Source organism: Marmota monax, unplaced genomic scaffold (assembly GCF_021218885.2).
Source record: "Marmota monax isolate L192 unplaced genomic scaffold, Marmota_monax_Labrador192_F-V1.1 WCK01_AAM20220418_F8-fsc00036, whole genome shotgun sequence".
Taxonomy (NCBI): domain Eukaryota; kingdom Metazoa; phylum Chordata; class Mammalia; order Rodentia; family Sciuridae; genus Marmota; species Marmota monax.
In genome coordinates this window covers 6,445,245-6,459,330 of record NW_026694491.1, presented here as the reverse complement: position 1 = coordinate 6,459,330, position 14,086 = coordinate 6,445,245, and the positions used below count along the sequence as shown (strand labels likewise).

The 14,086-nt window shown below is 40.5% G+C and overlaps 1 protein-coding gene across 2 annotated transcripts in view; it reads right to left on the bottom strand.

Moving 5' to 3' along the window:
* Window positions 1–10,880, bottom strand: part of Ube2n (ubiquitin conjugating enzyme E2 N) — a 31,713-nt gene extending 20,833 nt beyond the window's left edge. Inside the window, exons 1-2 of one of the 2 annotated variants that reach the window (XR_009224465.1) lie at window positions 10,280–10,880; window positions 7,093–7,175 (exon numbers count right to left, since the gene is read on the bottom strand). Coding sequence is in view for 1 of the 2 variants with exons in the window: in XM_046419254.2 (XP_046275210.1) it covers window positions 10,280–10,309 (30 nt within the window). In the remaining variant the exon portion in view is untranslated. The remainder of the gene's footprint in view (window positions 1–7,092; window positions 7,176–10,279) is intronic. The other variant, XM_046419254.2, reaches the window with a different exon arrangement.
* Between the last annotated feature and the right edge of the window lie 3,206 nt (window positions 10,881–14,086).

Genomic DNA, 14,086 nt, shown 5'->3' with positions numbered 1-14,086 from the left:
ATAAATATTTAAAAAAGAAAAAGAACAGGAAAGGGAAGAACAAATGTTCTCTAGTCCCTTCCTACAGAACCACAAAAATGTACCCAAATCCAGGGACCTAAGAAGGCAGAAGACTATGACACCTAACCAGAAGTGTTCCACTTTAAGGACAACTATATTACTGAACAGTTTTATTAAACAGGTTAAACTGCATTGACAAGATTTCTGATAAGAAAAAAAGCTAAGCACTTAGATCCTGCAGGTGGACATGTTTCAACTCCTTTTGTACAAATGATATAAAAATTATACATGCATTACCAAAGAGGCAGATATGTTTTGGCACATTCCACAAGCAGCACCTGAATGATGTCTAGACAATCAAACCACCTGGGTTCATATCACAGCTCTTCAAATTACTTAACTCCTCTGGTGCAAGATACCTTATGTATAAAACAGGGAGAATACTAACATTCATATCATAGGATTGCTGTTATAATTAAATCAGTGCATGTAACATGGTTAGAAAAGGGCCTACTATACACTTTCAATTAAAAAATGTAATTTTTTTTTTGGTACTGGGGATTGAATTCAAGAGCATTCAACCACTGAGCCACATTCCAAGCCCTTTTATTTAGAGACAGGATCTTGCTGAGTTGATAAATGCCTCCCTAAATTGCTAAGGCTGGCTTTGAACTCCCAATCCTCCTGCCTCAGCCTCCCCAGTTGCTGGAATTACAGCCCTGCACCACTATGCTCCCAGGAAGATGTAAATATTTTACATAATAAAAAACTATGACCATGGGCATGCAATGCAGTGGCAGGGGCTGGGGATCTGGAGGTCAAGGCAGGAGGATCAAGAATTCACAACAAGCCGGGCATGGTACAAAAACAGGGCTAGTGTTCAGTACCCCTGAGTTCAATCCCGGGTACCAAAAAAAAAAAAAAATTCACAGCATACCTCAGCAACTCAGGAAGGGCCTAAGCAACTCAGCAAGACCCTGTCTCAAAATAAATAAAGGGCTGGAGATGTGGCTCAATGGTTAAGCGACCCTGGGTCAATCCCTGGTACCAAAAAAAACCTAGCTGGGCACAGTGGCGCATGCCTGTAATCCCAGTGCCTCAGGAGGCTGAGGCAGGAGGAATGCGAGTTCAAAGCCAGCCTCAGCAAAAGCAAAGTGCTAAGCAACTCAGTGAGACCCTGTCTCTAAATAAAATAGAAAATAGAGCTGGGGATATGGCTCAGTGGTCGACTGCTCCTCAGTTCAATCCCCAGTACCAACCTCCCCCGGCCAAAAGGTATTGTGTCCAACTACAACTAAAAAATAAACTCAAGACCCTGGATTCGATCCTCAGCACCACATAAAAATAAATAAAATCAAAGTATTGTATTCAATTACAACTAAAAACTAAAATAAAAAAAAAAGAAGTCACCATACTATACTCTAATGAATATAATCTGCATACTAAATCTGAATTTAACAATTTAAAAAATCAGCAACGCTTTGTTTGCCCAAAAGTTCTTGATACCAATGTTCTTAGCTTAGTAATTAAACAGTAATAGTTTTTCATAGCCCCCTAAAAATTACAAGGCATTATCTATCACACATGCTTGATTTCTAGAATGTACCATTCTCACTCTATCACTCCTTTCAGCTTTCATACTGAAAGTTATTTCCTTCTCCCAAACTCAATTTCCTTCTTCTCTTGTCCAGGTCAACTCCTACTTTTCAAATATAAAACACTCAACAGTCATCTTTCCTTGATCTTTAGACTATGGCAAATCCCCTGCTTTTCCATTTTCAAAATACAACTTACAGTAATTTGTTTTCCATTAGACAGGGATGCCTATCTTATTCACATGGCTTAGTGCTGAATACATATTGTGCATTTGATAAATGTCCAATTAATTTAACCAAAACATATCATATGAGTGGATATCAGAAAGGCAAAAAAGTCACGAAGAAAGACCGAAATTTGGCCTTGTCTTACCTAAAGCCACTTTGCCTCTACTTCACTGTAAGATGATTATCCAACTGCCCTTTACGTATCCAAAAAAAAAAAAAAGTTTACTTGTGAAATAACATCCTCCTGAGTGTGAACTATAATATAAAGGTATCTTAAAAAGTTGTAGAGAAATTAAAAAATTATCCACATGATGACACAAGGATAGTATTTAACATTTCTTTCTAGTGCTTTTTTTTTTTTTTTTGATACCGGGGATTGAACTCAAGAGCGTTGAGCCACATCCCCAGCACTGATTTATATTTGATTTAGAAATAGGTCTCACTGATTTGCACTGAGGGTGGCTCTGAACTCTCATTCCTCATGCCTCAGTCTCCCAAGCCACTGGGGTTACAGGCATGCACCACTGCGCCTGGCTCTAGTGATTTCTTAACAATGTGCTAAAATCCCTAGATTTGCAAAGACTGAAAACACAAATTGATTTGCCCAAAACTACCGAACTGACAGAAACTGCGATGATACACAAAGCTGAAGATAAAATAGCCTTTTTGTTTAAAAAAAAAAAGTTAACATTAGATTCTGAAACCGATGTTTCAAAATACTTTAAGGGTTGAGGGTGTAGCTGGGTAATAGTATAACAGTGCTTGGCATGTGTGAAGTCCTAGGTTCAATCTCCAGAACCAGATAAAAAAAATTTTAAAAACTTTAAATTATAGCAGAATTTTAGGTATTCAGAAACATCTGAGTTAAAAGACAATTCAGAATTATAAAAATATCTATACCTAGGTACCCTTAGGAAATTTTAGAATAGCTTCATTTGAGATTTTAACAAACCTAACAATGATGCTAATAGGGTCATTCAGCTCTTAAAAGAGTGAATAACAATTTTTTTCTGTTGATTCTGAGGGCTCTTACCCAGTTATACATTCTTTGAACCAGTCATGTTTCTGCCACAGGACCCAAGGGCCACAGTTTTCAGTCTCTTGGACTATTTTGATTCTACCACCTATATAATATACAAAATGAATATTAAAAAAAAAAAAAAAAAGAGGCGGCAGCAGCAGCAGCTTTACTTGGAGGAACCTTTAAGTTAAGAATTTAGCTGAAGTAGCTGACCAGTTACTATCAGATTTCCTAATTTGTATATCCATTATCCTTTCATATACATTTGCAAAAAAAAAAACCTTCAATTGCAATAAAGCAAGAGTCCAATTCATTTTACACACACACACACACAAACACACACACCGTGTTTCATATAACATTACAATATTAGCATTTCAGATTTGTTTTTAAAACAATACTGTATACCATAACATTGAAACTGTTGATGACAACTGTAACGTCCAAATCCCCCGCTTGATACTACTGTCCTCATTTCCTTGTTTCTGGTATTCATTTCCATAAGTCATGTGCAACCAAAACTCACTATAATGAATGTATGAAATAGTATGGACCAAACTGTAGTATAAGTTATTGTCTTTTTCTTTTTAATACCTTTATCTTACTTATTTATTTTTATGTGGTGCTAAGGATCAAATCCAGTACCTCACACATTCCAGGCAAGCACTCTACCACTGAGCCATAACCACAAGCCCAGTTATGGTCTTCTTAAATGCATTTATACAGATAAATCATTCTAACAAAGTGCAGAGAAAGAAAAGGTATTGAGCTGCCAATTCAGAAATCCTGGTCATCCAATTTATTTGGCCTATTAATTCCTCATGAAGAAAAAGAAAAGACATTCTCTACTATATGAAAATCTAAGGTTATAATTTAGAGTGATCATGACGTATATTGGAAAAAAACTCCAAACTTCAAAAGCAAATGCTTGCTGCCTTAGTGTGGTGGATACTCACGAAGTGCTTGGTAATTTCACAAAATTCAATTTCTACTGTGTGGGAGTTGATCAATCTGGACTGAAGGAAGAGCTGAATACAGACTTAAAAAACTCAACTGCCTGCTATTTTTAATTTATTTTCAATTATCCCCACAGTTCATAATCAAAACATTAAGTCTTATATTAAACATTATTCTTTTTGAAACCTAAAAGTTTAATCACTACTAAAAAGCAGTCCAGGGATTCTTAACATGAAGCCCAAGGAGACTTAGGAAAGCCACAAATAAGTTTTAACAAGAAATCTAAATTCCCAGAAGTTATATGTAAAAATATTGGTTTATTTTCCTAGGAAGGTCAGAAAATTTCTGTATGGGACACCAACCAAAAGAGCTAAGAATCACACCGTTTCTGGTCAAATTTTTACTATACAAGCCTATCTGTTTCCAAAGGTGATTTAATTACAACTGATAATGCACTAATCTTCACCTTAAGCTTTTGTGTTTTCTTTTTTATAATGGGGGAAAACCAATTATCAGTCAAAAGATTTTCAGGGCTTAAAAACAGGACACTTTTCTGAATCACTTTTATTATTAAACTATACAAGGGAGTAAGAGTGACAGGGAAAATCATAATTATTAAAAACTAAACAAACAGAATTCTCTAGTCAATGCAAAACCAGATACTGAGGACTGGGGTTGTGGCTCAGTGGTAAAGCACTTGCCTAGAACATGTGAAGGCAGTGGGTTCGATTCTCACAGCACATATAAATAAATAAAATAAAGGCCCATCAACGACTTGGAAAGCCTTTAAAAAAAAAAAAATCAGATACTGAGGCACACTGGTGCATGCCTGTAATCCCAGTGCCTCAGGAGGCTTTGGCATAAGATCCTGAATTCAAGGCTAACCTCAACAACTTAGCAAAACTCTGTCTCAAAAACTCATCCTCAGCTATTAGAAAAGACAGTATGTGCAGACCGGTGGAATTCTAATCTCAGGCGACTAGCTTGCTACGCTTTAATTAAGCAGATAAACTCCTTGATTTTAACTATTTCTTAAGACTGCATTTTACGGTTTTCATGATTAAAGACAATTAAAAGAATCTCACTATTCAATGTAACACATAAAGGCCCTAACTATAGATCTCATTTGTTCCCAAAATACTTCATGCATTGTAAGCCAGCACTCTACACTGAGCTACATCCCCAGCTCCCAACTCTAATTTTTCTTTATGAAAGATAGGGAAAAGGGAGGCTTTCTCATTTTACAGATGTTCTACCATATTTCACTGACATAATGTCGCACCTTATTTTTTCCAGTCCAAAGATTGGTTTATATGCTGCATGGGATAGTTCTGTTTGTCACTCCCCTTAAAAGGTAAACAGAACAGCAATGTTTTCACCAGTAGCATATGGATACACATTTGTCTTCTCTTGCCCAATAGTTCTAGCCTAAAATTCTCAGCTCATGCGCATCCGTGGTAAATTCGCGAAAGCCAACTTGCCTGGTTTGCTTAGAGCGCTGTGCTGCGGTACTAACCATAAACACATCTTGTGTGCATGGTGTGGTGCATCAGATTACGAAACCACTGATAGCACAAAAATTTTGACACAGAAGATTAAATTGTTAAGTTCATGCCTCACAACACTGTAGTAAATTTTCTCAACTGTAACATTTAGACTATATAATGCACAAATCAATAACAATTAACGTACCTATTTTTCCTCACACCAGAAAAATGTCTGCTAAACTGTCATGAAAAGATGATGTACATCAATTTGGTCTAGTCAATTTTAATGTACATCCATAAGTATTCTGTGCATCTTAATCTCACACCAAAAACAGTTTAGTAATAAATGGATAATAAGTGAATTTTAAGTAACACCAGCAAAATTAAAAGGAAAAAACGCTTCACATAATACATCTCATTTTTTCTGAGAAATACATTTTTTTAAAAAGGCATAAAAATCTGTGACAATTATGAAGTGAAATACAATAGGTGCCTCTGAGCTTTTATGACTGTAAATTTTAATTGCTCAGCCACTCAGATTCAAAGAGCTTTAGCCCAGATGACAAAAAAACAATTTTAAATCTCTATCAAAAACAGAACTACCAAGACTCAAGTGTCACACAAAAAGTCACATATATTAAACATTCATTACAGCATTTTTTGTATAGCACAATTTTGGGAACAATCTAAAAGTTATCAATAAACAATTAGTTAAAGTCTAACTGCAAAACTTCACAAGGTTGTCCTTAAAAAAAAAAAAATGAGTCACCTTGAAGATATATTGTTGCTTGGACTGGGGGCAGGATTGGGGAGGGAATTTGCATAAGGAGGGAAAGAAGCCTAACACATATTCACTGAGTCACTCTGGTCTTTCTGGAAAGACATACAATAAAAATGATTTTCTGAGGAAAGGGAACTAAAATGCTGAAGACAGATAAAGGAGTCTTGATTTTTTATGTACCTTTTACAGCCTTTCATACACTGTGATTTATGTCCTAGTCAACAATGTAAAAGACTGATGTATTTTGGTTTTACAGATTGAATAAGACTTAACTGTAAGCTCAGACATTGGTTGAGGGAGAATCTACTAAGCAAAACAACATCACATTACAATATAGAATAACTTTCCTAAAACTTTTCCATTGAAACTAAGGCTCCTTCATTTATTTTGTCAATAATTCAGTGCTTTGATTATTCTAGGCATTAACGGAGCCATACCCAGGTCATCTGAAATTCTTCATAACTTTGAGCAGTAAAAGGGGGATACAGGAGATAAAAGAAAACTGTGGTTTACATAGGGCAGGTAAGGTAGATATTAGTGAGACAAACAACACACCATGTGAGCAAGAATACAACAAAGGCAAAATGAGCAATGCAACAAACAGGAATTAAGTCCTGTGACTGTAGTAAGTGCTAAGCCAGTTATTGTTCAGGGTACAGCAAAGCAACAGTGTGACTACAGAGAACAGAAGTCCAGGAGATGCACTAAGAGATAGGCAGATCTCAGGTACTTGTAGAGCCTTGCATCTGGGGGAGGGGAGGTGTCAAGATCTTTTAAGTGTGACAGAGAACTTCTGTAGAGTAACATGATCTGTATTTTAAAAAAGGTAACACTAGCTGCCACTTAGAATTAGGCTAACACAGCAAGTCAGGCAAAGAATGATATATTACAAATGCAGCTCCTACAGAATTTTCTACTGGATTGGATATGGAAATCCAAGTGAGACAGCAACTGGGTGAACAGTCATTCAAAAGAAGTCATATTTTTATAATTATTTACAGTTAGCAAGGTACTTGTACATACCTTAAGTCATTTCCCAATAATAAGAGACAGGGGAAGGTCACACTGGTCAAGATCCAAGTTCTGCCTCTTGCCAGTTTTAAGACCTTAGGAAAGTCATTTGAATCAGTTACTAGAATGTAAAACATACTGTCTAGATCATAAAATTTTTTCAATGGATCAAATGGCTGAAGGAATGTGCAAAAGGAAATAACGACCATTATGAAAGAGCATCACGTTAATTCTAGTTGTCCAAATCAAGCTATCTCATTTTACTATTTCCATCAGATAAGAATAATCAACACTACATTTCATCATTTGAAAGTCAAAAGGTCATGAAATCCCAGCTGCTCAGGAGGCTGAGGCAGGAGGATCACAAGTTCAAAGCCACTCTGAGCAATTTATCAAGGTCTTAAGCAAGAGAGACCCTATCTCAAAATTAAAAAAGGACAATGATTCCCTGATACAGAAAAATAAAAAATTTCAAAATTTTAAAAAAGAAAAAAAAAAAGTCAAAAGGTCATAAGAAATAAATTAACAGTCCAGTAAAGCTGGGCACAGTGGTGCACACATCTGTAATACCCTAGATCAGAAGTCAGTAGCCAGTCAGTCCTGGTAACTTATACCCTCTCACAAAATAAAAAATAAAAAGAGCTGGGGGTCTGCTTTGGTGGTAAAGTACCCCTGTGTTCAATCTCCAGCACTGCCAAAAAGAAAAAAAATGAAAGTATTTTCAATGATTATAGAACAACCTACATAAATACACGCTTGGACACTAAAAAATTATAATCTAAAACTGTCCTTTATAGCTGTAAATATATTAAACCGAGGCCACTAATTTTAACCTTTTTTCTTAAAATGTTTTTAATTGTAGATGGACATAATATCTTTATTTTTATGTGGTGCTAAGGATCGAACCCAGTACCTTCCACATGCAAAGCAAGTACTCTACCACTGAGCTACAATTCCAGCCCACTAATTTTAACCTTTACATGACAAAAATCAAGGCAAATTCATTAGAGATGTTATCAGTAAGATACTGTAAAATTAAGGTTATGTTACAGTATAAGTTATCATTTTAAACAGTAAAATATAGACGCTTAGCATAAATTTAATGAATGCCAAATTATTTTTTTTTTTCCTTTGTGGTGCTGGGGACTGAACCCAGGGCCTTGGGCATGTGAGGCAAGCTATATCCCCCAGCCCACAACAAATTAATTTAATTATGAGAACTCCAACTTATTGCTTTCAACCATTTCTGCAAATTTATAAACAAGTTTACACAAAATTTATTTTTCCATCCAAGGCTTTTGTATGACTGATTCACCTCTTCAAAATCAAGCAAAAATGGGAAAAATGCAGGTAAATGTTTAGTTCGCTATGTATTTTAGAGAATTGCCTTTAATGTCAATTTCTGATAGGTACTTAGACCATAACCTAAGTAACAATAAATAAAAACTCGAAGATATTTGGTGCACAGTTCTCACTTTTCAACTGGGCCTCCATAAGCATGATCGTTGGTGGATACGTAACTGCATCATAACCAAAACCACACTGTAAGAACCTTCCAAGGTATATGATAATTAAACCTCCTTGGACAGAGTCTAAGACAAATCCATAATACAACCATGAAGGTTCAGATTATTAGACTCCAGTGCTCACTGACAATCTGTTCTTCCCTCATTTCTAAGAATTTCTACCTTACAGAAGTGTTTTGGGTTTTCTTTTCTTTTTTTTTTTTGCTTTGCTTTTACGGTACTGGGATTGAACCCAGGGACCCTCTACTGAGCTACACCCCCAATCCTTTCCTTTTTTTTTTTTTTTGAGACAGGGCCGTTAAGTTGTCCTTGCTGGTCTCAAACTTGAGAACTTCTGCCTCAGCTTCAGTCGCTGGGATTCCGGGTGTTGTGCCACCGTGCACGGCATAAAAGGTCTAAATTTTCTAAATCAAGCACCTTCTGGTCAATGACACACAACCCTCCATGTCTAACATATTGAATCGTGAATGCATGAAACACTACCCAATACATCCTTCGACGCCTAAGAGGTCTTCCGCCTAGTATGCATCTCTTCCCCAAAAACTTTGGACAAAAAGAACACGATTAAATATGTTCACCAGTTCATATCGAGCAAAATCAAGCTGCAAATTTAGTCATTTGCTGGCATAGTGAGCAATGTAGATGTTCAACTAATTTTTTATGAAAAAAAATACAAATTTTAGTTTTCGTGGAATGCAAGAAATTTATCTGGTCTGAGAACTCACTGATGTTATGTAAAGAATTTACAAAACCAAGACATCAATCAAAATTTTTCATGGTTTCATATGTACTAGTCAAACTATAGGATTCATAAACAGGGGAAAGACGGTTTAAACAAATAAAGCGCACAAAATCGAGAGGCAAAAGATTTCATAAGCTCTCCCTCAACTGCGGCCCTCCCGCAACCTCGTGTTAAACTATTTCCTCGTAACAGAAACAGCTCACACAGGAGTTTGCCAACCAGAGTAAAATCACTTCATGGAGATAACGAGCGGAAATGTATTTAGGAGAGAAGACCGCGGAAGCCGGGGCAACTCTGCGCGGAGCGCCTCCGTCCCGGACCCCGCCAGCCAGAATCGAGCATGTGCCGACCGCGGCAGGACGCGAGGCCCTCCGGGGGCCGTCTCCCGGGACGCAGGGCCCCGCCCGGCCTCACCCTCCCGGTTCATTCATTCTGCACCCAGGGCTGCCGCACCCCCGCGCTCCTAGCCCGGCAGAAAAGGAACTCCGGGGCTGAGCGGCCGTGGTGGGCCACAACCCTCGCGCAGAGTCCGGGCCAAGCCGCGATTCCCGCGCACCCGCGGCCGCCGCCCCAGGGTGGTCTGAGAGACCGCGGAGGCCCGCGCCTGCCCGCGCCCAAGACCAGAGCCCCGCAGCACTGCAGCCTTGTAGCCCCACCCTCCGCCCGGGCGCGGGCCAGGCCTCCCCGCCCGCGGGGCGGCCTCTTGGAAGCCCCGGTGCCCGCCGCCCGGCTGCCCCGCCGCGGCCGGAAGTCTCCCCAGCGCCCCCTCCCCAGCGCCCGACTTCCCTCGCCGCGGCCGCCAGACCCTCTCCGCGTTGCCTCGGGCCTCTCAGCGAGGGCCGCGGACCGGAGAAAGCCTTGGGCCACTCGACACACCACTCCGACAGACCCAAGCAGAGTTTGAGAAGCCGGAGACCGGCCTGTAGGTTACCTTGATGATCCTGCGGGGTAGCCCGGCCATCTTGTCAGATCCCGAGTTCGGCCTCTGGTTTCGTCTCCGGCTCCGCTCGCCTCACGCACGAGTGGAAGTCCCGGGCTCCACTTCCGGGCGACGTTGCCGCGCCCGCCGCCGCCACTGCCGAGGCCCCTCGGGAAATGTAGTCCCTGCTCGGGTGTGGGCTCTGGCGGGTTTCCCTCCGACCTGGCCCCCTCCCCCGCGTTCCCCGCCCCAACCCCAGCTGTGGGTGGCGGAAGTGACGCGCCGCGATGGGGCAGGGACTTGGGGGAGGCGGCGCGGAGCGGCGCGGAGCTCGGGCGCCCGCCACCGAGCCTGCGGCGTGATGGTGGGACTAAGCGGCTAGAGCCCGCAGGCCCTTTATGCCGGGCCCCGCCCGCGCCGGTGGACGACGTAACAGAGGCCCGGCCTCCGACGTAGCCCATTCATTCCTTCCAAGGTTCATTCAGCTTGCCTGCATTGCCACCGCCTGGCTGTGGCTGCGGGGACACACACACACAAAAAAAAGCTTCTAAGCATGGGTCTCGCTGGTTGTCCAGATCTTGGTGGTGGAGTCTTGATGTTTAAATAAACTCGGCCCCTGGGTAGGCTAAAGGAGAAAGGGTTTAGAGCGAGTTAGACTCGGGAAGATGAATGGTTTCTGAACGCTTGGACCTAGCAGTTGAGATGCAGAGTTGCTAACTTGACGAATGACCAAAGAGAGAATTAAAGAACGCAAGGGATTACCCACTCTACCCAAAAGGAGGATTACAATGAGGGTGCCCGAAACAGGAACTGGGGAAAGAAAGCATTTTACTGTTAGGCATTGTCACTTGCTAGGCATTTTACTGTTTGCAAGCATTTTACTTCATCTTTATAGCAATCTTAAGAAGGTACTGCCTCTATTTTAAAATGAGGTTTAGAAAGATAACTTTTTACAATGTTATAGCAGAAGAAAGTGGAGCTGTTTTGTTCCTAGGCAGGTCTTCAAAGACATGGGTACTAACTACTACTTAACCAGAGAGTCTCCTAGCACAGTAACAAAGAAAATAGATGGTGAATGAATGAACGAAGATATGCCAGGTATGGTGTTAGAGGATTAGAATACAAAAAAGAAAAGGCTGGACATGCCTTCCAATGTAAGAGAGAGACAAGTAATTAATTACAATCCAGTGTGTTAAGGGCTATCATAGAGGTTCCTCCAAGATACTATTTGAGCACAGAGGCATTAACTGCATTAGAACTCGGAGAAGACATCTTAAAGAAGTAAAGGTTTGAATAAAGAGTAAGTACCTACCAGATCCGGCAGTGAGAGCATACAGCCATAGAAAATAGCCTATGAAATAGCATTGTGCTGTGAGAAAGAAAAAAATAAGGCTTTAAATAAACTAGAGATATGAGTGCAGGAAATCTAGTAAAAATAATGAGAAACATTTCAAGCTCGGCACAGTAATAAATGATTACATGGATTATCTCATTTGATCATAAAGCATACAAGGAAGGCTTTATTATTTCCATTACCTTTAAAATGAAAAACTACGGCTCAGAGGTAATGAGAACTTGAAAATGAGAACTTCAAATAACCAGAAGTCTGAAATGGGTTGTTCTGTGATAGAAGAACCTGAGAAGGTTAATGACACTGGACAAAGATAATTTCACAATATTTTAGAAAGGGCCCGGGATAATTCACCCTTCTAGGAAAAAAAGTCAGAGCAGCTATTAGAAGTACACAAATCTAGCTGAGCGCAGTTGCAAACCCCTGTAATCCCAGGGGCTGGGAAGGCTTATGATGAGTTCAAAGCCAGCCTCAGCAACTTAACCAGGCCCTGAGCAACTCAGTGAGACTCTATCTCTAAATAAAATACACATACACACACAAAACACAAACACACACGCACGCACGCACGCAAAAAAAAACCGGTGAGGTGGCTAGGCACAAGCCTGTAATCCCTGCTGCAGGGGGTGGGGTGGGGGGGAGGGATGGGGGGAGGCTGAGACAAGAGAGTTCAAAGCCTGCCTCAGCAACTGTGAGACGCTAAGGAACTCAGTGAGACCCCGTCTCTAAATAAAATTCAAAATAGGGCTGGGGATGTGGCTCAGTGGTCAAGTGCCCCTGAGTTCAATCCCTGATACCAAAAAAAAAAAAAAAAAAAAGGTATGCAAAACTGCAATTTGGGCTGGGCTTGGAAAGGAAGACACATCTCTGCTCCATGCTGCATTCTGTGGTTCAAATCTGGAATGTCCCCCTAAACTCCTGAATTGAAAGCATGGTTCCCAAAGCAATAAGTTTCAAAGGTAGGACTTTTAGGAAATGATTAGATCATGAGGGCTGTAATTTCATCAGGTGATGATCCATTTTTATGGATTAATAATTTGCATGGCAGGTGTGTGGCTGAAGGAAGAGGGTCACTGGGGGTGTTCGCTGGAAGAGTTATCTTTTCCCAATCTCTTTCCCTCTCCTTCTCCCTTTCCCTCTGTGTCCCTATCTCTCACTCTCCCTCCTTCCCAGCTGACATGAGCCAAGCAACTTTCCTTTCTCTCACTTGGGGCCCAGAACAATGGAGTAGGCTGACCGTGGACTAAGACCTCTGAAGCCAAGAGTCAAAATAAATATTTCCTTCTCTAGGTTATTCTTGTCAGGTATTTTGGTTCCAGCTACAAAATGGCTGACTAATACAATGTGTCAGCCTAGACAATTGACAGGGGCCAGAAGATCCACTTCCATGATGCCTCACAGGTCTGGCGAGTCCTTGCTGGCTGTTATTCCATTTCCATGAGGGCCTCTCCCTGGTGTGTCATGACTTCCCCACTGCAAGATGGCTGGGTTCAAGAGTGAGTTATAACAAACAAAAGTAGAAGCTGAATTGCCACTTTTGACCTAATTGTGAAGTTACACCGCATCACAATCGCCACAATCTAGTGGTCAACCAGCAACAAACAAAAGCCACCTAGTTTCAAGGGTAGAGAACACGGAGTTTATCATCCCTTGAAAGGGGAGTGGCAAGATTCTAGAAACTGAGGCCAGGTTGTGGCTCAGTGGTAGAGGTCTCACCTAACACATGTAAGGCTCTGAATTCAATCCTCAGAACCACATAAATAAAATAAAGGTATTGTGTCCATCTGCAACTAAAAAAAATTTTTTTTAAAAGATTCTAGGAACTAGCAGAATATGTGTGATGGAAGGTTTAATTGTAGACAATTTTAGAAAACACAAACAGCCACATGTACAACATTTGTCAGAGTATATTTATAGTCATCTACCTTTGCATCACCTAGGGTGCTAGTAAAATAAAAGCATTTCCAGAGCCTTTCCTCCAGAGATGTAAATTCTCCAGTCAGTATGTAAACCTGAAAATCTGCATTTATTCTTTTGATATATCTCAGCATTTGTGTGTGTGTAAGTGGTACTGTGGTCAAATCCAGTGCATCATAAATGCTAGGCAAGTGTTCTAACAGTAAGCTACATCCACCCCTTTTTAGTTTTTATTTATTTATACTCTTTTTTTTTTTTTTTTGATACCAGGGATTGAACTCAAAAGCACTCAGTCACCACTGAGCCACATCCCCAGTCCTTTTTTTGCATTTTATTTAGAGACAGGGTCTCACTGAGTTGCTTAGTCTTGCTGTTGCTGAGGCTGGCTTTGAACTCATGCTCCTCCTGCCTCAGCCTCCCGAGCCACTGGGATTATAGACCTGTGCTACTCTGTCTGGCTTATTTATATTCTTATTTTATTTTTGTTTAGTTATTTATTTTGGGTACCAGGGATTGAACACAGAGGTACTTAACCATTCAGTAATGTCCCT